This window comes from Micropterus dolomieu, linkage group LG21 (assembly GCF_021292245.1).
Source record: "Micropterus dolomieu isolate WLL.071019.BEF.003 ecotype Adirondacks linkage group LG21, ASM2129224v1, whole genome shotgun sequence".
NCBI classification, from domain to species: Eukaryota; Metazoa; Chordata; class Actinopteri; order Centrarchiformes; family Centrarchidae; genus Micropterus; species Micropterus dolomieu.
This window is the reverse complement of record NC_060170.1, coordinates 7,464,676-7,488,421: the sequence shown is the minus strand read 5'-3', so window position 1 is coordinate 7,488,421 and position 23,746 is coordinate 7,464,676. Positions and strand designations below refer to the sequence as shown.

General features: G+C 43.0%; 2 protein-coding genes and 1 non-coding gene across 4 annotated transcripts in view; 2 read left to right on the top strand and 1 right to left on the bottom strand.

Annotated features, from left to right (window-relative positions):
• The first annotated feature begins 104 nt into the window (after positions 1-104).
• trnaa-agc lies at positions 105-177 on the top strand. The gene has a single exon. It is a non-coding gene; the product is annotated as a tRNA-Ala (tRNA).
• A 7,563-nt stretch (positions 178-7,740) lies between these two features.
• Positions 7,741-17,005, top strand: smarcb1a (SWI/SNF related, matrix associated, actin dependent regulator of chromatin, subfamily b, member 1a). Its single transcript, XM_046034698.1, has 9 exons — positions 7,741-7,894; positions 9,168-9,279; positions 9,702-9,831; positions 12,829-12,966; positions 13,723-13,850; positions 13,976-14,142; positions 14,291-14,481; positions 15,338-15,469; positions 16,548-17,005. Exons 1-9 carry the CDS (start codon positions 7,811-7,813, stop codon positions 16,585-16,587), a joined length of 1,122 nt encoding a protein of 373 aa, XP_045890654.1. The 5' UTR covers positions 7,741-7,810; the 3' UTR covers positions 16,588-17,005.
• A 1,525-nt stretch (positions 17,006-18,530) lies between these two features.
• derl3 (derlin 3) overlaps positions 18,531-23,746 on the bottom strand; it is a 10,799-nt gene continuing 5,583 nt past the window's right edge. For both annotated transcript variants that reach the window (XM_046035508.1, XM_046035510.1), the window contains exons 5-7: positions 21,788-21,983; positions 20,898-20,988; positions 18,531-19,659 (exon numbers count right to left, since the gene is read on the bottom strand). In XM_046035508.1, coding sequence (XP_045891464.1) covers positions 19,563-19,659; positions 20,898-20,988; positions 21,788-21,983 — 384 coding nt within the window. In that variant the 3' untranslated portion in view covers positions 18,531-19,562. The remainder of the gene's footprint in view (positions 19,660-20,897; positions 20,989-21,787; positions 21,984-23,746) is intronic.

The following is a 23,746-nucleotide window of genomic DNA, read 5'->3' as shown; positions in this document are numbered from 1 at the left end:
CCGATCCAGGTCACCATTAAGAGTGGTTTACATAGGCCTGAAATGTCAGGAAAGGCATAGCGGGGAGGGGGAAGCAGACGACTTAAGCGTGTGCATTTTACACAGGGGAATTAGCTCAAATGGTAGAGCGCTCGCTTAGCATGCGAGAGGTAGCGGGATCAATGCCCGCATTCTCCAGCAGCCTTTAATTTCCTCTCTGTTTTGTGATCAGAGGAAAATATAAGAGAGTTGACGACCACAGTGAGACTTCTTGCACCAGCTGAACCGAGAACTGCTTGGAGACAACCTGTGGGTCTTTCTTCATAGTCAAGTCTTAACTCCCTTGTGAGCTCAGTGGGGGTCCGCACACTGTGCAATTTACTGCAAATCTGCTTATCAGAAGGATGGAATTCAACCAGCAATGTTTGTGGGATTGTTGGATGTAGTGAATGGAAGTGACCATCTTTGCATTGTTCCTCTTTAAAGGTTATATGACATGATCACTGGGGACGAGGAGGAGTGAGGCGAAGCCACACCAGTTGGTCAACGCACTGGGGAATTAGCTCAATTGGCAGAGTTTGTTGCCCGTTAAACATGGCAGACTAATGACTGTTGAGAAACATGGAAGACTAAAGATGGTTATACAGGTGAAACTCGAAATATTAGCATATCGTGCAAAAGTTCATTTATTTCAGTAATTCAACTTAAAAGGTGAAACTAATATATTATATAGACTCATTACATGCAAAGTGAGACATTTCAAGCCTTTATTTCATATAATTTTGATGATTATTGCATACAGCTTATGAAAACCCCAAATTCAAAATCTCAGAAGATTAGAATATTACATGAAATCAATAAAAAAAAAGCATTTTAAATACAGAAATGTCAGCCCTCTGAAAAGTATAATCATGCATATGTACTCAGTACTTGGTTTGGGCCCCTTTTGCATGAATAACTGCCTCAATGGATGCTATCAGCCTGTGGCACTGCTGAGGTGTTATGGAAGACCAAGATGCTTCAATAGCGGGCTTCAGCTCTTCTGCATTGTTCGGTCTCATGTCTTTCATCTTTCTCTTAGCAATGCCCCATAGATTCTCTATGGGGTTCAGGTCAGGCGAGTTTGCTGGCCAATCAAGCACAGTAATCCCATGGTCATCGAACCAGGTTTTGGTACTTTTGGCAGTGTGGCCAGGTGCCAAGTCCTGTTGGAAAATGAAGTCAGCATCTCCATAAAGCTCGTTTGCTGAAGGAAGCATAAAGTGCTCTAAAATGTCCTGGTAGACGGCTGCGCAGACTCTGGACTTAATAAAGTGGACCAACACCAGCAGATGACATGGCTCCCCAAACCAACACAGACTGTGGAAACCTCACACTGGACTTCAAGCATCTTGGATTGTACGCCTCTCCATTCTTCCTCCAGACTCTGGGACCTTGGTTTCCAAATGAGATGCAAAATTTGCTCTCATCAGAAAAGAGGACTTTGGACCACTGAGAAACAGACCAGTTTTTTTTTTCTTTAGCCCAGGTAAGACGCTTCTGACGTTGTTTGTTGTTCAGGAGCGGCTTGACAAGAGGAATACGACATTTGAAGCCCATGTCCAGGACCCGTCTGTGTGTGGTGGCTCTTGATGCAGTAACTCCAGCCTCAGTCCACTCCTTGTGAAGCTCCCCCACACATTTGAATGGCCTTTTCCTGATTAATAGCTGATTAGAGTGTGTCACTTTGAGCTTACATTACTGAACCTTTTCACAATATTCTAATTTTCTGAGATTTTGAATTTCAAATAAACTCTTGAAATATCTCACTTTGCATGTAATGAGTCTATATAATATATTAGTTTCACCCTTTAAGTTGAATTACTGAAATAAATGAACTTTTGCATGATATGCTAATGTTGCGAGTTTTTTTCATTTGGTTTTACATAATTTATATAATTTCTTAACACATCTATCTAAAGAAACCACATTTCTTGAATGGCAATCTCATTTATCTCATAGATGACATCTTTGTCCTGTCTCAGGCACCGTAGCTATACTGCTTATATATGCGTATACTTGGGTTGTGGGGGGGAGGGGGGTTGAATTCACAAAAACCATTGTCAAACTTAGGTTATGTAGCTTCTGTATCAGCTGAAATGCATGAGCAAGCATCCAGGAACTGCTACTTCTACACTTCTATACTGCACACACACACACACACACACACACACACACAGTATCCCGTATTCATTACTTAAGTTAACTAGTAGGCCTAATAGATGCAACTTCCGTTAATGATAGCGTTAATGATAACGTATATGCTACTTTCACTCTCCAGGTAATGTTAAGCTGCTGCCGCTCCAAGTGACACCGCGGCTGCAACAGATGACACGAACGTTAAGATGATGAGGCCTCATCAGATGTGTTGTTGTTTGGTGGGTGACGTCAGATTCCGGTCACAGGCCACGGAAGCCGCAAACGTCAGTTTAGAGCTTCGCAACACAGACAGGGTGAATTTATGAATGAACGTGTGGAAGTCCTGCCACAAAGCGAAATTGTTACGTATCATCTCGCTATTTTAAGTGGGTATACGGTAATCTTTGACCGTTCCTAGTGGGTATACGGCGTATAACTGTGTATCACGTAGACTACATCACTGGTGCTGAGGTAGTTTGGGATATCAGACTTATATGGGCTCCGAGAAAATCGCTTCTATTTCGTGTAGGCTTCGCCCTCTAAGGCTATCACTATTGGGTTTACCCCTTCCACGTGTCTGTGCGGCACTGAGAATTTTAGTCTACACCCACCCACAGCGTGGGCCTCTCCTACGTCTGCACCGTGTATATATACAACGGTGAGACCCAGCGATGGGCTCCCATTTTTCGTCAGCACTGAGCTGTCTAAAGAGCAGAAGATTTGTCTAAATAGCAAAGATTTTCCAGCCGGAAAACAAGAAGAACGATGTCTTCCGGACAACGGGGCGAATCGCCCCACGGGCTACATTGTGCTGGGTGATCTCTATCCCCGCTGCCAGGCGTGCCTCGGACTGGAGCACGCTGATCGGAGCACGCCAGCCGAGCGCTCACTCTCAGTTCGCACTGACCGTTCTGCGCCCTTCTCCCCCCGAAGAGTGGCGGCGCCTGGTGGATAGCTTGCCGTTCAGGACGAAGAGGTGTGGTGGTCCACATGCTCTCTGGACGAAGCCCTCGATCTGCTGTTGATGGAAGAGCGGGAGTTGGATGGCTCCACTCTTCCCATTCACGGGTCTCTGAGCGGCTCCTCGCTTCCCCTGTTCCGACCTCCGATGACACTCGCCGCTACTAGGTTACCATGGCGAGGTAAGCTAACAGGGAGCTAACGTTGAGCTAACGGATAGCTAACGTTGAGCTAATGTTGAGCTAACGGATAGCTAACGTGACACTCACATGTGGTCTGCCTGCATCAACCGGCCAGGGAGACCCCGTGTGCCCACGTTGCTCCAAATTAGCTGCGGCTAATGACATTTAGCAACCGGTTTCATTGCTGCTGGCCGACCCTCGTCAGCTATGGGTCGAAAAAAGCTGTGTGAAATCTTGTTGCTCCTTTTTGTGGACGTTGTTGAACAAATGCTGTCTGTACCTGTCTCAGTCGAATCAGCCACACCAAGCACACATTTCCCACACTGTGTGAGCAAGCTGCCGTTAGCCAAGTGGCTAATCTGCAGCTTGAAGCTCAAAGCAACAAGCAGTACACTCTGTTCACGATCAGAGGTCCCTTCACACACCCCTCCCCACAGAAACTGTATGAGCCCACGACAGCGGACATTCGCTTCGTGTGTGGACAGAACATATACACACCCGGTACAGATTTTTTTCTGACGAAGAAATCTGCCGGGCAGTTTGTGTGATGCTGTTGACATTATGCACGTTCCCTCAGCAATGCCCCGCTGTGAGCTCGTACATAATCACGGCATTAATGGCACAGTCTGTGCTTCCAGGGGTTCCCCCTTGGTTCACAGAAGCCAGGCTGTGTCAAATAAGCCCTTGAAGCGGTCATTACGCTTCATGCAGACAGGATAGCCCTACACACCACCCTGCCTGTAGTGTTATCCTATTGCTGCTCCACACATTACACACAGACAGCTTCTCTCGAGATTGTGAAGAAACTGCTGTTTCTCACTTCCCCACATTGTGTGAGCCAGCTGTGTGTTAGCCAAATGGCTAACAAGCAGCCTGGGGTTGTTGCAAAGCTGCACATCCTCTCTCCCCTCGCCCCCCTCCCTGACATGGTCAGGTGGGTGGCCTGAGCCCACATGTACACCTCCCCCGCCCTCTTCCCTTGCCAGTCGTGCGGCGCGGCGATGAGCCCCTGCCTCCCTCCCCTCACCAGGGGAGTGTCATAACACGGACTGGCTGCAGCTGGCCGGATGGCTTTCATGCAGTCTGGCTCCAATGCCACAAGCAGAATATTTCCTCCACGGCCCGCCATTGTCTCTACGAAGTCAGTGGCTCTCGTCACACTGCGTGGACCGGCTGCAGCTGGCCGTGTGGCCTTCATGCAGCCTGGCTGCGATGTCGCAGGCAGACCTTTTCATCTGTTACCTGTCCCTGCCCACCCCCCCCTCATCGGGGGAGCAGCATTGTTACGGGCACAAAGGTGTGGCTGCCCCACCTCGTGCCCCGGCGTCAGTGTCTGCCTTTGCCTCCCTCCCCCCGCCAGGGATGCGGTATGGCAGGAGACCCACGAGGGCGACTACGCCCCCTCGTGTGGTCCCTCCTGCCACACATGGGAGAACACCCAACAGACCCCTCTGACTGTGTTTGAAGGTCTCTCACGATGTGGCCCGCGCCTCCCTTGGTGGCTGCGCCTTGCCTTCAGATTGACTCGCACATGCCCGCCACGCAGGGAGGCGCTCGGGTCATACCTGCTAGGCCCCCCCACAGCCGGTATCCTCGCCCTTTGAGGTGGCCCCTCCCCCATGGTCGTGGCCTGGGCAACTCCCTGGCCCCGCGCACTTTTTCAAAGTGAGACAGCCCTGGAGCCGCTGTGGCGGTCAGGCATCAGGGTCCTGTTTTATCTGGACGACCTGGTGCTGCTGGCGCCACCCCGGGACGAAGCGGTGGTGCAGACGGCCCAGCTAGTCATACACCTGTCTAACCTGGGCTTCACAGTGAACTGGAAGAAGAGTGCTCCTCTCCCCTCCCAGAGACTCACCTACCTTCGCGTGGTACAGGACTCCTCTCTCCGGAGAGTGCGGCTCTCTCAGGAGAGGGGGGGATGCTCTGGTGGAGCTGCTCCGCCATGTTGTCCGTCGAGCAGCGGTGGCAGCTCTGTCGGTCATGAGGCTTCTGGGCCTCATGGTGGCAGCTCACGTGGTGGTCCCCCTGGGCCTCCTCCATATGAGGAGGCTGCAGCGCTGGTTCATCCGTCTGCTTGTCGACCCGGTGAGACAGAGGCCCCTGATCTGGCCTACTGGCGGGACCTCCTCTCTCTTCGGTCGGGGTTCCCCTGGGTAGGGTCACGTCCCATATCTTGGTCTTTACAGACGCCTCCCTGATGGGCTGGGGCCCTGCCTTTCTCAGGTGGTGGGCAGTCTGTGGCAGGGCCGCAGGCCTCTCCACATTAACGTGCTGGAGCACGACTACAGGGCTGTGGAGGCCTACATAAACCGCCACAGCGGGGTGCGCTCGGTGCAGCTGTTGGGTCTGGCCAGGCGGCTACTTCTGTGGGCGCACGCTCACCTGCTCTCCATCAGAGCAGAATACATCCCTGGCGTGCTGAACAGAGGGGCGGACATCATGTCGAGTGGCACCTCCATCCCGATCTGGTGACCAGATCTGTTTGTCAACAAGGAGAACGCTCAGTGCGCCCTTTGGTTTTCACTGAGCCCATGGGATGTCCCCGTGCTGGGAGTGGACGCCTTTGCGCACCCACTTTGGCCTCCCCGGCTGCTGTATGCTTTTCCGCCGGTGCGGCTGATCCCGCACCTTCTGTATTGCCTGCAGTTTTCAACCTTGGTGGTGACTCTGGTGGCCCTGGAGCACACCAGCGTGTCCTGGTTTCCCTGTCTCCAGCGGTTGCTGGCGGGGCAGCTGTGGAAGCTCGCCTGGAGGGGGGACGCTCACGCTGAGGCGGGGGGTGCGATCAGGAATTACCCGCTCCTCAGCCAGCCTCTCTGGGTCTGGCCGCTAAGAGGTGATGCCTGGAGGGCTTAGGTCTCTCCCAGGAGGTGGTTCGCACCATCCAGGGGTCGAGGGCCGCCTCCACTCAGTCCTCTTACTCCTCTAAGCGGTTGGCTTTCCAACTCTGGTGTCTGGACCAGGGGACCGACCCGGTTGCCTGTCCACTGCCGGCGGTGCTTTCGTTCCTCCAGTTGCTCATGGATGGGGGGCTGGCGTTCAGTACGGTTAAAACCTACACTTCCACCATTTCATCCTGTCACGAGGGCTACAGGGACAGGACTGTGTTCTCCCACCCCCTGGTGAAGCGTTTCCTTAAGGGGGTGCGGAGGCGCAGGCCGGTGATGCGGCCTGTTGCCCCACAGTGGGATTTGCCGCTGTTTATGCGCCTAAACCCAAGCCCCGTTTGAGCCTTTGGAGACGGCGGACCTGAGATTCCTTTCGGCTGAGGTCGCCTTGCTCCTGGCTCTGACATCGGCCAAGAGGGTCAGCGATCTGGCTGCCCTCTCTTTGGCTCTGTCGTGTCTCAGGATTCAGGGCGACGGCAGCTTGGCTGTTCTGCGCCTTAACCCGGCGTTCATGCCTAAAAGCTTTACGAACTCCTTTTGGTCGCGGGTCATCACCCTCTCGGTTCTTTTCCTCCCCCCATGGGTCGGTGGAGGACGCCACGTCCCACCTCCTCTGCCCGGTGCGAGCGCTGTCCTGTTATGTGGTGCGCACGTCCGTCTGGCGCGGTTGGCAGCGTCTGTTTGTGCACTACAGGGAGTGGTCCAAGGGACAGGGACTGTCTCACTGGCTGCGCAATGCCATTTCCCAGGCTGGTGAATCTCCCCCGGATGGCATCAGAACGCACTCCACGAGAGGCGTCTCCTCCTCAGTGGCGTTGCACGGTGGGATGACAGTGGACGACATCTACATGGTGGCCTCCTGGTCGTCCCCATGCTCTTTCGTCTGTTTCTACCTGCGGAATGTCTCCCTTTTCCCTCTGAGTCACTTAGTACTGAGTGTTTTGGTTGAGTGATTCTCCTTGTAAGTGTGCGGTGCGCCCTCTCACAAGGGATGGTGTGGGGGGGCAGCCGCTGCTTATGTGACCCCGCCTGCGTCTGTGCCCCCACCCAGTTTCCCGACTTACGCATGGGTCGGCCCTCGGCCTCCCATGTCAGCGGGCGACTGGGTGGCTCATTATGGCTCTGGGCAGGTGAGTTGTGCTTGGTGGTACCGTATGGGCCAGTGAGGCGTTGACTCATCCTGCTTTGCCTCTAACCCAAAAGCGATAGCCTTAGAGGGCGAAGCCTCTATGAAATAGAAGGGGGGTTACGTACTGTAACCCGGATTCTATGAGTATAGGGCTCACTGGACCTTGGTTCTCAGTGCTGAAGAAAAGGCATTTGGGTGCCGATGGCTGGGTCTCAACTTTGTATACAAGGTGCAGACGTAGGAGAGGCCCACGCTGTGGGTGGGCATGGACTAAAATTCTCAGTGTCGCGCAGGCGCGTGGAAGGGGTAAACCCAATAGCGATAGCCTTAGAGGGCTGCGCCTATACTCATAGAATCCGAGTTACAGTACGTAACCCCCTTTTCTTCCCGTGTTTCAATCGTCCCGGCTCTCCCCTACGTCATCTCTCAGCGACAGGACGTTCTTGACATTCGCGCCTGCGCAGTAGTACAGAGCTTTGTTATTTCATTTCAGTATGGCGCTTAGTAAGACGTTCGGACAAAAGCCGGTCAAATTTCAGCTTGAGGAGGATGGAGACTTTTACATGATCGGATCAGAGGTTAGTATGCCGCCTCTTTAATAAATCGTCACTTAAATATTTACTTATTTGGCAAATATGTGTCGTTTAACTCGGCAGCCGGTCCGCTAGCAACTGGCTAACGAGTAAGTTAGCAGAGAGGGAACACAGTGCACGAAGACTCATTGATTTATTTTGGGTTTATTGATGATTCAACTGAGGATAGCCCCGAAGATAATAGACGTTAATATATATAACGTTACTGATAGAGCGGAATAAGGTTTGACCTTAAAACGTTCGTCCTTCACCAGAGGTTCACTCGGTTTTATTCGTCTGAGCTAACGTTAACGTTATTGAGTTAGCCTGCTAACGGGGTTTATCCAGCGCTAAACAAACCAAAGCTGCTTTATTCTGCTTAATGTAACATTAGGTTAAACTAGCACACACTATATTACAGTTGTAAGTCTCATACTTGTTGAAATAGATAAGAATTCCAGCTATCTTCCAAGTATTTTGGTTCGTGACTAATGGTTCCTCTCGTATTATTAGATAATAATATGCACGTTAGTTGTAACGTTGCTTACACAGTAAACCGGTGTAAGTTATGTTACCAGACTCTTAGCCTCATAGTATTTATATGGTGGCTGTGGTAAGAGAAACTGTAATGTTAGTGTGTAAGTAACGTTAAGTTACACTTAAATTACAGCTTTCAAAATGTCTAATCTTATTTAAAAATATGAAATGTGCCATGTTTAACAATAACGTTATATATCAAACAAAGGAAGTATGATAAAAATGTTTATTTCTAATCTGGTTTGCAGAATTTGCTTTATCTCTGTCAAATATGTAGAATATAATCTATATGCTTTGTGCTAGTTTTGGATGGCAAGCAGAATCTCTCACTTAAAGTTACTCCAGTTGCAGTATTAATAAATAATGAAGCATCAATCCAATATACTTATGTAATAATAATAAGTTCAACCCACAAATCAGTATGTGTAAGTGATCATACTGGAGTTAAATAATCCATAAGAACATTCATAGTAAGCTGGTATAATGAAGGAAATGTTATATACTGATGTATGTGATTTAAAATACAAGTTAGATTTGTTATTCAGGTAAATGTACCATACATAAATGTAAGAATTTATTGTGATATAGATTTTAGATTATATTGTACACTCCTACAGTTTTTAGCAGTGTTTGTCATACACAGAACATCTTAAGATGGTATGTAGGGTTGCAACTAATCATTATTGATTTAATCTGTCAATTATAAAATTTTGTTGATTTCTCTCTGATTGTGTGAGTTCAGGTGGGAAACTACCTCCGTATGTTCAGAGGCTCCCTGTATAAAAGATACCCGTCATTATGGAGAAAACTGGCATCAGTAGAAGAAAGGAAGAAAATAGTGGAGTCATCACACGGTCAGTAGAGTGGAGTCTGAACACATCTACAGCTCGGTAGGGTTGTACCAAGCTTTGAATCTCCAGCATTATCTGTTTCCCCTAATATGTCCTGTAGAAATGTATCTTGCACAAATAGAAAATTGAAAAATGTGATTCTCAATATGCAAAAAAAACTGACAGTTCTTTTTTTAAAGATGCTAAAAGTACTGAGCTCTAGAAATAATTTCAGAGTGTAAAACTCCATACTGATGGTTAATTACATTTATTTTGCTTGTAGAGGTTGACAACATCTCATTTTGTAATTTGGGGAAAAAAGGTTGTGATGTGGATACACAGTTTGACAGAATGATTATCATAGAAATGTCTGGCCGGCTCAGTCCCACATTTACGGTGTCAGTTGCTGTTTCTGCTTTGATTTGACTTTTGTTCTTGTTCTTCAGATCATGGCTACACTCAGCTGGCCACAAGTGTGACTCTGCTGAAGGCTTCGGAGGTCGAGGAGATCCTTGAAGGAAACGATGAGAAGTACAAAGCTGTCTCCATCAGCACTGAGCCCCCCGCCTATCTCAGGTACCTCCACTACAGCCACCTCTGAAAACATGTTCAGGACAGCGCCTGTAACGTAAAGTGGGGGGAACAAGTATTTGATACATTGCCGATTTTGCAGGTTTTCCTACTTACAAAGCAAGTAAGTAGGAAAACCAGCAAACTGATGTTTGTAATGTTAGTGACAGAATGTGTATTGCAAATGAGGTCTCTGTAATGAGTTTCTAAAATTAAAGATCTGGGAATGTTGCTCTTTTTACTGTGAGTTTTTGGGGATGCGTGCAACATGGGTTTGTTTTGGGTGATTGAAAACATGTCGGAAGGCCGTGACAGGGCTTTTGAGATTTTTCAGCCAGTCTGAAGTCTGAGGTGTAGTCATACTGCACCTTGGTTTTTATAAGAGTGCTGAGGAAACACTTGATTGAAGAATATCCCTTCATAGTGAATGCAGAATAAGTCAACTTTTAGCTCAGTGCACAATGTGGGGACTTCAGAATGACGGAACAGGTCTTGATTTGTCTGTCTGACTTGCTAACAGCTTGTAAACTGAAGCTCGCAGTGTTACCTACAAGGGTTGACCAATAATCGGCCTGGCCGATTATCGGCGCCGATATTCAGCATTTTTCCAATAATCTGCATCAGTCATTTCAAAAACAGATAGCCGATATAATCAATTAATTTAAAAATGCGCTCCTTTGGCTCTGGTGCAGCCGCTTCTCTTGGTCTGTACTCACCACTCTGTGTGCTGGAGCAATTTCCCACCCACAGTACTAGCTGATTGGTTTCAAGTCACGAGTAATAGCCTATCAACACTGACTATTGTGCAGAAGTAGCCAATAGAACGAGCGAGCCACCATATTGCTGCCCCTCCCCTCCTCTCTCAGCAGAGCTTTGCATACACACACACTCGGAGCGAAGTGAGCGAAGATCACTGTAGATTACACAAGTTGACCATAACTATGCCCATTACTGTAAGTGAGTACTGCAAAATCAGCAGTACTACTAAAAAGGCTGATACTGCATCAGTACAAGAAGCAGGAACGTGTACCAAGCAATATTTTAATCTGCTCCGTCTCATCCACCGCAGCCGTGTTTCTGTTTAACACAAGCACCTGTGCTAGCTCGGCTAATAGCTAGTTATAAATCTCTCTGCTTGTAGCCTGTTTAACTGAGATGCTACATATCTTAAAATTTAGCAAACTTGTAAACTCAGCTACTTGTTGAGAGAAAACGGGCGAAACGCAGCGCTCATCAATGTCACTTTTTACCCAGCTGTCCAATCACAATGCAAGAGGAGCGGGACAAACACCACACTGTGCCATCTCAGCTCCTCAACTGCAAAATCTCATGAACCCACATACGGCGAGTCCGTCCCCTTGCTCTAAATGTTTCAGCCTTCTCTTCATGCAGAGCAAGGGCCAGAGCAAGTAGGCCTACCCTACTTTGTGGTGACATTTTTACATACTTGCAGCACATCACCTCCACGGATATTATGAATCATAGCAACCAAAGCGTCTCAGCCGAAAAAAGCAGCTGGCGTTTTCAGCTGGTAAAAGACGCTTTGGTGGACACAGGGCCTTACTCAGTGTTTTGATGTTGGGAATATAGTGTATTTTACATGTTCCATTTGTTTTCAGTGAGATACTGATTTTATACTGTTAGTTTGCTGCTGGAAACTTTAATTTTGTTTTGTTGTACAGTTAGTTATAATGAAATTTAATTATTAATAATTAATGTTCGGAATTTATTCTTTTTTAAATAACATATTTTTAAAAGGCAATTATTTAGTAATGAAAAACCAACAAGAGTACAGAAAAAAAACAGAACCAAAAAATAGTATCAATAAACCTATCAATAAAATCCTAACAATATAAAATAAATACAATATAAATGTCAGCAGGTAAAGACAAAGTTTATGATAATTTATCAATCATAGTTAACAAGTCCATCTCTGGGATGGATCTCCATCCATCCATCCATCCTTATGCAACCGCTTATCCTACGTACAGGGTCGTGGGGGGATGATCTATAATTAATTTAATTTACAATTAACTTTAATCTTGTTATTTTCAAAAAGTTTTGTGTTGGAGTTTGTGTTGTTCAAAATTTTGACACCAAGATTAAACATTTTACAGCAAATGTATATTGGTTTCACATATTGGTCCAAGGTCATCGGTCTAATTGGTTACTAATGATCGGGATCAGCCCAGGAAAAAAAAACATATCGGTTGATCCCTATTACCTACACATTGTTCTGCTGCTGTATGTGTTGTGTGTCACCCACCCAACCAACATATTTTGTTCATTTAAGTTAGTTTGTCCACCAGAGGGCATTCTGCAACTCCCCAGTTGGCAATGCAAACACAACAACACAACAATCCACTTTATTTCTGTAATATTCACAACAATAAAAATAGTTAATTTTTAAACTGCATTATGTCATGTTATTTCTATACATAATAATAATAATTTTATAATAATATAAAATAATAATAATAATTTTTTTGTGTTATGTATATCTGAAAAGAAGGAGAAAAAAGGTTATCGGCGGATATATCAGAATATTAGATTTTAAAATCCTCAAATAAATCTTAGTCTTAAAAATTCCATATCTGTTGAGCTGCTGTGTAAGGAAAAAGCATATGCAAGACTCCTTTGCACCTAAAACCTAAGATTATTAACAGTAGAAAAATAAAACGAGGAGTAGGGCTGAATGATTTGGGGAAAGAAATGTAATTGCGATTTTTCTGCCAGATATTGCGATTTTAAAAAAAATTTTTTATTGAAGATTTACTAAAGTTCAGTATTCACTGCCCGTCTATTTTTGAACCTGGGAGGAAGTCAAACACAGAATGGCACAGCCGCTGCCTGTGTCGGTTCGACACACCTTGTCATTCCCAGTAGATTATAACCTATAAACACTTAACGCTGAAGTCCATGACGATGAGATGTAAAATGTACTGCATGATCCTCTCATTTTGTAGGATTTTCACAAATCCATATGTCTTGGTCTGTCAACAGGGAACAGAAGGCGAAGAGGAACAGTCAGTGGGTTCCCACACTGCCCAACAGTTCTCACCACCTGGATGCGGTGCCCTGCTCCACCACCATCAACCGTAGCCGTCTGGGCCGAGACAAGAAGAGGACCTTCCCGCTGTGGTGAGCAACAGGAACCTGCACAGGGCCATGTCTGAAATCACTCCCCGGTTACCTCACTCACTATTCCCTACATTACAAACACTATATTCTACAGTGAGCCATAAGTTGAGATTTCAGGCAAATGAACCATCATAATTTTTGTGTTAATAGAGCTGCATAACTGTCATTTTGACATCCATCAAAGGGGAAGCATTGCACTGTGAGATTTGTTTTTAGCAGAAAGTACTTTTGTTGGAAATTGGGTATTTTAAATATGCAGAACTTATACAGTATTTCAGACTTGAATAAAAGAGGTGTAAAGTAAATATAGCACTAGGTAGCAAACAGTGAGTGATTTTAGACATGAGGAGGCATTTGTTTTGTTTATTACTCATGTTTACCAAATGATTTGTATAAACATATCTAAGTTGCTTGCACTGGTCCCTTTAAGATTGTCTCTTGAAACTCTCCATTCAGGCTCTCGGTCCGGTTGTTTGGTCCAAACCAGAGTTTGATTGACAGTTTTCACGCCAGCCTAAACGAACTGCACTAAGCAGGCAAATGCATCGGAATCTATACTGCCTATACAACCAGTAGTACTAGCAGTCAACTAGTTTTGCAGAGAACAGCAGAACTTCACATTATGATTGCTTACCTTTTTTGGAGCAGACAAACTTCAAATTTTTATAGACCTTTAAATACCAAGTGTGCAGAGAGTGCAGTGTATAATTTGATCTGCTCAGTTAAGTTTTTGCTCTGTGCGTTTGTCTCGCCCAGCTTTGACGACCACGATCCAGCAGTGATCCATGAGAACGCCACTCAGTCTGAGGTTCTAGTTCCAATCCGTCTGGACATGGAGATCGAGGGACAGAAGCTCAGAGACGCTTTCACCTGGAATATGAACGGTAACGTCATCACCTTCTCTCAGCTCAGAGAAGTACGGTATCAAAGCAAAGACTTTATGGCCGTGAAGAGAGAATTACAACATCAGTTTTGAAAACATACTCCTTTTCTTTTTGGAAAATCTTAGAGAAGCTGATGACACCTGAAATGTTTGCTGAGATCCTTTGTGACGACCTGGACCTCAACCCGCTGGCCTTCGTCCCTGCCATCGCCTCCGCCATCCGACAGCAGATCGAGTCTTATCCGACAGACAGCATCCTGGAGGACCAGGCGGACCAGAGGGTCATCATCAAGGTGACGCTTTACACTCCCAATAGCTCATACTTAGTATCTTTTAATGTTTTCCTCCCACACATCACTCAGAGTAATAATACTTGTGGTGCAGACAAGTTATTTATCAGCTGTCTTTTTCTCCTATTAATGAAATGTTTTTGTGTTCCAGTTAAACATCCACGTTGGGAATATCTCTCTGGTCGACCAGTTTGAGTGGGATATGTCTGAGAGGGAAAACTCTCCGGAGAAGTTCGCCCTCAAGCTTTGCTCTGAACTTGGCCTGGGAGGGGAGTTTGTGACCACCATCGCCTACAGCATCCGCGGTCAGCTGAGCTGGCACCAGAGGACATATGCCTTCAGGTACGGTCTCACAAACTCTGAGCAAAATGTGTGATTGAAAGTGTGTTTGCTTTTGCATTTTGTATCCTGCCTGCCCTTTTTTTTTGAATGAAGGGCATGCAGCACCAGAATCCAGCCTCACCCACCAAGCCCATTTCCTTGACATCTAAGTAGAGCTTTAAGATTTATTGGCAAACACAATCTACAAGAAGTAGTCTGTGTTTTTTGTACCTGAAATAGTTAATGGACAGTCGCTAGCCAAGTTTCCATCCAAGATTTTGACCAAATTTCCAGAAAACTGGCAAACTAATATGCAAATTAATGCAAGTTTCCATCCACTGTGAATTTTTCTGTGTGTAAAGCCTGATGTTTCATACAGTCTCTTCATTGCTCCACACAGATCTGATGTGTTCGTCTGCACAAATCGCAAAAGGGAATTTGACCATTTCCTGATTTTGAAATTTTAAGGGAGTTGCAGAAATAGTGTGTCCTGTTACATCTCCTGTTGTATGTGTTGTTGCCATGGCGATGTGGCTGTGACCTCTCTTCTGAGGGCATTTTGAAGGGTGTTGTGTTCCAGACTGAAGTTGAACGAGGTTAAATGTAAGGTCTTGTTTGCTGTCTGCTGTCTGAGCTTCCCAGGAGGTGAAATAATAAAATATTGAAAACCCAGACAGCAGTGTTGACCTCTATCACAGTTGGACATCTGGAGCAAAAATAGTTTATTTATTTTCCTGCTTATTTCATGACAGTGAATGATCGGATGTTTGATTAGGTCAAAGAAAAGTCAAATTGATCATCAACAGCCATTGAATGCTGCTGTCAAGTAAACCGAATCAGACTGAAGTGTTTGTTCCTTGTTCTTGGTGTTTTGCAGTGAGAACCCTCTGCCCACAGTGGAGATTGCCATTAGAAACACAGGTGACGCTGACCAGTGGTGCCCCCTGCTGGAGACCCTGACAGATGCGGAGATGGAGAAGAAGATCAGAGATCAGGACAGAAACACAAGGTGAGTGTCAACTGGATGTTTGGCAGAGCTCCATGACAGAGCCGACTGATTTTGGTCGTCATCAGTTTGCTTCATCAGTACTGTTTTTATGTCTTCAAAATAATCTCATTGTGACTTTTATCTGGTTAAATAAATGTAAGAAAATAAAAGTAATAAATACGGTGCAGCTGCAAGGCCTGTATTAATTGTATAGCAGAAACCAGGTGATATGTGTCCAGTGGCTTATTTTCATTAGTCATTTTATAGATTATGGATTGATTTAATTATTGTCTTTATTAATCAATGAATACTTTTGTCTGTTAATTATCAGAAAATAGTGAACCAAACGCTTTTGGCATTTGGCAAAAATGACTTTTTCTGTCGACTGTCTAATCGATTAATTGACTGACCATTGTTGTTGTAGTCACCATTTAGTTCCAAATTACTTTCTAGGAAACATTCCAGGAAATTATTAAGAAATTGCAGACATATAAAATAAAGCATTCCCAATCAACAAAAACTGTAAACACAGCCATTGTTGTCTGTAAATAATATGACAAAGAGTAAAGTGTAGACCTGCTCTTTAAGCGCAATGAGATAACTGTTGTTGTGAATTGGCGCTATATAAATAATATGGAATTGAATTAATAGTTAAATGTCAATAATTTCATAGTTAGGCATTCATAGGTAGCATCGTTAATCAGCTGAAATGCCAAAAATGGATGGTTCCCTTGTCAAATATGAGAGATTGCAGCTTTTCACTGTTTTTATGTCCTTATGAATTTAGTATATATAACATAAGAAACAATATGAAGATGTCAATGATGAAAATAAGCCTTTGTTGCAGCCCTGATCTGAGGACGTCTCCTTAAACTTCGGGGACTTTGGACACTTTAAATATTTCAGCCATTTTATAGATGAAACCGTTAATTAATATGGATTAATCAACCATGAAAACAATTATTAGTTGTAGCCATAGTCACAATAGTAATAAAATAGTTTTGTAATGGTCTGTCTTACAAGAGGAAATTACAGTAGATGAGTTTACTTTGTCACTTTTTTCTGAGTTGTTGAGGCTCTGTTCCCATTTGCTCCACAGGCGAATGAGGCGACTGGCAAACACAGCACCTGCATGGTAGAAGGAGCAGCGTTGGCGCCCCCTGCAGGAACGGTGCTCGTCTGATTGAGGTTTGATGCTGTCACGGTTTGCACCATCACCAACAAAGATGTCCCTCCATCCCGCTGGATGTCTTTTTCTGCTCGACCGGGTTCTCAGTCAGCCGTTCACCGTGTTATTTTTTTATTTTTATTATTACTGTTAATATGTGTTCTGTTTGGCAAAGCCCCCGGTAGAAAATGTCTCTCCCTCGTGTTTCCTGTACGGCCCGCGGCGCGGAGAAGCTGCTCTCTCACTTTGACCACTGACTCTCTTTACCTGACCACACGGGGAGAAAAAAAACACAGCCAATCTCAGATAATATATTGTTTTGTTGTATTTGTTGTCTTTTTGTACATTTTAATAATTCTTACAAAATAAAAAAACATTTAAACGCTTGATTTGCTGTCTGGTTATGTTGTGAATCATTTAGAAAAAAATTACTGAATAAAGTTTCAACTAGGGTTAGACTGATGTATGAGTTTACTGATGTTATTGAAAATGGTGTTTGCATGAAATAGATGAAAATCATCAACTTTAAAATTAATTGCCATGAAATTCTTCCACAGACTCATGTTCCCCAGAGGATTAATCATAATTAATCATACTAACTTTGGAATTCCCCTGACATTTTCCTTGTAGTGCCACCATGAGGTTGACATTCATGGTTAAATGTCTCAACAATTATCGGACAGGTTGTAATGAAATTTGGCACAGACATTCATGTTCCCCTCAAGACAAATTTTAATAACTTTGGTGATTCTCTGAATTTTCTTTTAGCCCCTAGCGCCGTCAATTCCCATCAGCCTCAGCTACACTTTTGTTAGCAAATGTTAGTATGCTAAATTAAGATGGTGAACATTACACCTGCTTAGCAAAAACATGTTAGCATGCCAGTGTTAATGTAAGCTAAAAGGCACAGCTGGTGTGGCTATAGATGTGTAGTCTTGTGTTTACATAAATCTAAATCACTCGCATTAGTTTCAGACCGGAAGCTCTGCAGTTGTCAAGCGTAAATATCAGACAGAATAGACTTGCCAAATATGCAATGTAATTTCTTAATAATGTGAGTTAAATCGGTCATTCGCCAAGTTTACTTGAGTTGACTTCCCTGACAAGTTTAAGAAAACGAGCACCTTCATTGTTGTATCAGATTCAACAAGTTTAATTTTGCTTGGTACAATCTTGTTCACTTTAAATATTAAATGGCTTTAATAATTTATTCTTTAGAAAATAAATATTGGTATTAGATATTTGCCTTGAATCATTCAGACCTAGTTTTACGTTTTTGTGAATTCATTCTTCATGTAAAAGCTAATTTATAGCTCAGAATTTTCTCATATTTAGTAGCATAATAATCCTACTATAAATATTCCTGTAGTCACTTTTCCACCCTGACAAGAAAAATCTAACTCTCTGAAAACAGAATTGGTTTCTTGACATTTCCCTTCAAAGCCACATTAGTGTAGCCCCAGTTGTGACTAATATTTCTCAGCAGTGCTGTGTTTATAAGGGATGAGTTTTAAAGTATGTGTTTTGTTGTTGGGGTCCCACAGAGACGTGTTTGCGTGTTGTTGTGCTAAGCAATTTCCATTTTGTCCCCAGTGTATGACCCACAAAGGCAGCGAGTGAAAGTGCAGAGTGTGCAGACGGCGCTGACGGGATTTTAGGCCGTTGGCAGTTCTGTGAACCAGCATCAGTGACACAACAGCATGGAAGGGAGTTATTGGTTAGTCCTGCTCCTTTCAGCTCTTCCTAAGCAACGTACAAATACCACATTTGCATATCGGGTTACAATTACACTAGAAAAGCCAAGCTGGCATCAGAAATTAGATGTCAAAGTATAAAACTAAATGGCACTCTGTAACTGTTTCTACTTATTTTACACAGTTGAAGTGTGTTTTCTTGGGATTTGTGTATGTTTGCTGAGAGTCAAGTGAATCAGTGTCTGTCTTCTCGGCAGGTTTGGGATTCTTATCACGTTTTGGGGCATCAATGCAAATTTGGTTCCAGTTCTTGCAACTTTTATAAACTTGCTTGTGGTCTTTAACATCATTTCTGACCTAAAACAGAACATGTGACAGAAAAACCTCCACTCAAATGTTCGCTTAGTGGCTTTTTATCCCATGTGTTTCACAGTCTTCAGAAGTAGGGGTTACAATTTACCTTCTTATACGATCACCTGTTATTATATAGCGAACATTAGGTCATGTGTTCAGCCTGGATGAAGACCATGAGATACGGTTGAAAGTTTAAAAAAAAATCTAGTAAGTGGACTTTTAAAGGTGCCCTGTTGAAACAAAGTTTCTGTTTACAGTCAGCGTTACTGACCAGAGCTCATTGTGTGTTCTAACAAGGTCTAACAAATGTGCTAAGTACTTTTTCTTCATCATAAAACATTTGCAGAGATGTTTTTTAAATCCAGTATTGTTTACATCTGCCTTTACTTGCTGGCGGTGTTCTTCTTCACTTCCTTTGTTGGCGCACTGTGTCATGTCGCTCGCGTGCTTGTGCGTAATACCAACAAAACGGGGACCCACTCATAAAAACACTGCTCTGAGTGGTGGTCAAATACTCCACAGGGCTGCGCTGCTTTCCAAGAACAGCAAGCGTCTGTCTTCATTCTGCCCATAATCCTTTGAATTTTGGGTTATTTCTCATTTCTTGTTCTGTCCTAAAGAAACTGGAGCTCAGTCTACTTAGTCGAGAACTGAGACTTTTTTCAGCCATCTCTGTGCTACTATTACAAATGAACAACTAGTAGTTAAACTAAACATGCTTAGTGTGAATGTGAACTCCAAAATGTTTGGGTAAAAAAAACACAAATAACACTTTCATGATGCTGACTTTAAGTCTATCTTAACTGTGAAAGGACTCATGGCTCCACAAATCATATCCTGACTGCCTGTCTGTGTTTCTGACAGCTGGTTTCTCCTGATTTCTGGAATCTTAGAGTAATTAGTTGTGCGGCTCCTCGTATTGCTGCAGATCTCCACCCTGCTCTTCTTGTAGGGGAAGGTAGTCTGGGTCTTCTGGCCGGTCAAACATGGCCCGCCTGTAAGGAGAGAACAGGGCCACATCATGATTTGCATTTCCTAAAGAAAACCAAGACAGTAATTTTCTTTATAATAATATATCTGGGTGCTGTATTTACAGCCAAAAACAGAACTTCATCAGGATATGCTCCGATTGAACCAACTTTTGGCCATGTACAGAGGTCAGTTTCACCAACTTTGCAATAGCTGCAGATTGCAAAATTGAGACTATTTCCTCTTGCCTTTATTTTGACATTTCAGAAATCAAAACCAATGCCATACTTGTGATCCATTTGCTCATTTTGAACATTTACAAAAACCCTCTTTTCCATCCCCCTGGAACAGAATATTCTCTGTAAAAAGACAAACAACTGGTACCAGTTTCTTTTCAAATAACTTAATTTTAAATATCCTATTTATTTACAAGAGGTTTTCATTCTGCATAATGCTAATCATATTTATTCTCTTAGAAGCAATAACAATCTTTTTTTTATCATGTTCCAAAAGCTACACTTGAAATGGGAAAAAAGGCATTTAGGGTTTAGGCTCCTAGAGACTGGAACAATCTACCAACTTTCTTGACATCTTTGCAGTATCTAGGTTAATTTAAGAATGCTCTTATTCACCTTACAACAGACTGCTCCTGTTAATTATTGTTACTTACTGCTATAGTCTAATGTTTTACCATTAGCATTGGTGTCTAGATTTTGTGGCATGTGCATCGTACATTAGCGAATGTGTTTTCTTTTGTATATTGTATGCACATTTCAACCTAAACTTTTAAAGCGTTTTATATGCCTTTTTATTAGATAGCGTTAATGGAGAGGTAACAGGAATCGAGATGAAATGGTTCATGGTTGGCATCCTCACCTTTTAACCGACAATGGGTCGCAATACAATACTTATATTGATTCATTTGCAGAATATGGAGATGATTTTAACTCCAAACCAGAAGTATTTAATGTCTTGATACAGAAAATTGGCAATAATGTAAAGTGTAAAGTTTACATACAATTTGAACTAAATGTATTTAAATCTGGAGATGTCTGAAACACAGTTCCTATTTTAAGAGATTAAAGAAACACGACTATGTATCCGAGGGATTTGATGGCAAATCAGTACAGTCTAGTTTTTCACACTCAGTCTCTCAGTTCTGGGAAAGTATTGAGGTTCAGTACATCTGCCAGTCGTCTCTCTCTAAATGACTAAAAGCTAAAGCTTGTGTTAGACTCTAGTAAAGATAAATTCTGGTTCTTACAGAAGTTCTGGTGTCATCAGCAGCTTTCTTCCTCCTGGCTGGTTTGGAAACACGTCTTCCAGGAAGTAATACATGTGTCCGACACTGATACCTGAGGAGGGAAGTAACAGCTGGATGACTTTACAAGATAATTTCTGTGCATCTACATCATTATAACATGTGGTTCATGATTAAAGAGAATGTCTGGTGACATTCTATTTTTTTCTCATCAACAAATGTCAAACCAGAAATGAGTGTATCTACTAACTAGCGCTGTGTGTGTATCAATGCCTGATCTTCTTCCTGTGGACCATAGAGCTACATTGCTGTCCAAAAACTATTAAAAACACACCAGGGAGCCAAATTGTTGCACTGGGGGACATTTTCCTTCATTACCACAAACACACAAACACACACTGTAGTTTATGTGACTCAACCACTGAAAATAGTCCCCAACAGATGCACTTTTTCCATCTCTTTGTTTGTTAAAAACTACAGTGACCAGCTGTGTCAGGAAATTACTCAAATCTTTTTTTTTTTAAACTGAAACTATATATTTGTGAGCTGCTTTTAAAGACTTACGCCTTCAGTAGGAACTAATAAGCTTGGAGCTGAGGTCCACCGACAGGAATCCAGAAAGTATTGAGAGACGGACTAACACATTTTTGGTTGTGATCTTTTCATGGAACATAAAATGATACCAGTCTTATCCTTTCTGAATGGCCGAACAGTGTCACAAGTGAGTAAAAGGTAAGTGTCATGGTCTGTCATCTATCTTTCTGATACTTTAAATTGGACTAAGGATCCATTTTGAACTTCTAAGTGTCTGATAATACAATTTTGGCCCGTGTAGCTATAGGTCTGGCTATATCAGATGTTGTTGGTTTTTTGGTGAAATGTTTGTTTTTTACCTAGCAGGTCGACCACGATGGAGTTTCCGAGCAGCAGCGAAAATCCCATGAGCACCCAGGGGAGAAATGGTGCCTGGAAGTTCAGGAGCCCAAAGAAGTTCATGCGTATGAGCGGATGTCTTCTACTCCAAACATACACCAGCATGATGATGAAGGCTTGACCCAGGAAGAAGACGTTGGCAAACAGACCGAACAGCTGCAGGCCTTCAGGTTAAATACAACAAATCACTATGTTCATTGTGATAGTAAAAACAACAGCTGAGACTGTCTGTTTTGAATGGAGATTAAAGCTTCTCAAAGTGAATAACCTGCTCTTGTGACAGAAATAACCTCAAGTCAAACCTGAGTTGGTGGAGTGGCAGCAAGCTATATATTATCTTTATAGAAATACCTCGGGTCAAAATTAACGGCAAATAATATATCTTGTCTGTTATCTCTTAATTTTGCCGGGAAGGGGAAAACAATTTATTAAAACTAAACTAAGTTGATAAAAAAATGGGAAATAATGTTCAGTCAATATTATGAGGCATAATCATGATAGTCAAACAATGTGAGTTTGTTTCTCAGAATTTTGACTTAGTAAGTCAGTATTATGAGATAAGTCAAAATGTTACTTGCTCAATCAAAATTATGAGATGATAATGTAAGTAAATAATGGACTTAATGGATGATAATGGAAATAAAAATGAAGAAATACTGACTTACTATTACATCATTTTACTGAAGAACTAAATTTGACTTATCTCATAACTGACTTAAGAATATTTTCAAACATTTTGTCTTAAAGTTGGACTTCAATATTGACTTGAGACTTATGTTAAGGTCTTTGACTTACTAAGGCAAAACTATGACATATTAAGTCAAAGGTATGATATGTTTATTGAGGTATGATCATCATTTTGAGTAGAAAAGTACATTTTTACCAACTGCTGATAATTGTGACTCATAATTTTGACGGGCCATGACTTTTAAAAACAAATATTTATCATTTATAAACTAAACTATATGTTGTCCATTATAGTCAGAAAAAAAAAAAATTCAATTTGTAAAGTACTGGACATTAATCACTCAGTACTTGATGATATGAGGATTTGTTTGATCTAAGTCCTAAAACTAACTGAAATATTTATATAAGACAAATTTCTCTCCAATATCGGCAGACATCTTGTCACAGCTGGTGTTATTACCGAATGCTAAGCTAAGCATGTTAGTGTTCTGATAACACACTCGACACTGTACTATCCTGATAATACAGCAGAATTCATCCTCATAGACCTCCATTTAAAACAGCCCATGAAATCCCATGAAGCTGCACATTGACTGTTTTACATCAGCCCAGAAGGAAGTCTGTGCTAAACATACTCACGACTGTATCATTAACCTGGAATGTGGGTGCTTCTGGCTACAAACTGCTGAGCATCATCAAAGAAAAACCGGCTGCATGTACAGTAGCTTTTAGCTACCATCCTTATTTAGGTGTCTTACTGAAACAACTACCCTTCAGCATACAAGAGAACACACATACAGGTGCTGGTCATATAATTAGAATATCATCAAAAAGTTGATTTATTTCAGTAATTCCATTCAAAAAGTGAAACTTGTATAATGTATACATTCATTCCACACAAACTGATATATTTCAAGTGTTCATTCCTTTTAATTTTGATGATTATAACTGACAACTAATGAAAACCCCAAAATCAGTATCTCAGAAAATTAGAATATTGTGAAAAGGTTCAATATTGAAGACACCTGGTGCCACACTCTAATCAGCTAATTAACTCAAAACACCTGCAAAGGCCTTTAAATGGTCTCTCAGTCTAGTTCTGTAGGCTACACAATCATGGGGACGACTGCTGACTTGACAGCTGTCCAAAAGACGACCATTGACACCTTGCACAAGGAGGGCAAGACACAAAAGGTCATTGCTAAAGAGGCTGGCTGTTCACAGAGCTCTGT

Excerpts from the sequence above, each read along its gene's own strand:
- smarcb1a (XM_046034698.1), top strand. The coding sequence starts at position 7,811 with ATGGCGCTTAGTAAGACGTTCGGACAAAAGCCGGTCAAATTTCAGCTT. Across the intron at positions 14,143-14,290 it reads ACCAGAGGGTCATCATCAAG|TTAAACATCCACGTTGGGAA; the intron begins GTGACGCTTTAC and ends TTTGTGTTCCAG. Across the intron at positions 14,482-15,337 it reads CAGAGGACATATGCCTTCAG|TGAGAACCCTCTGCCCACAG; the intron begins GTACGGTCTCAC and ends GGTGTTTTGCAG.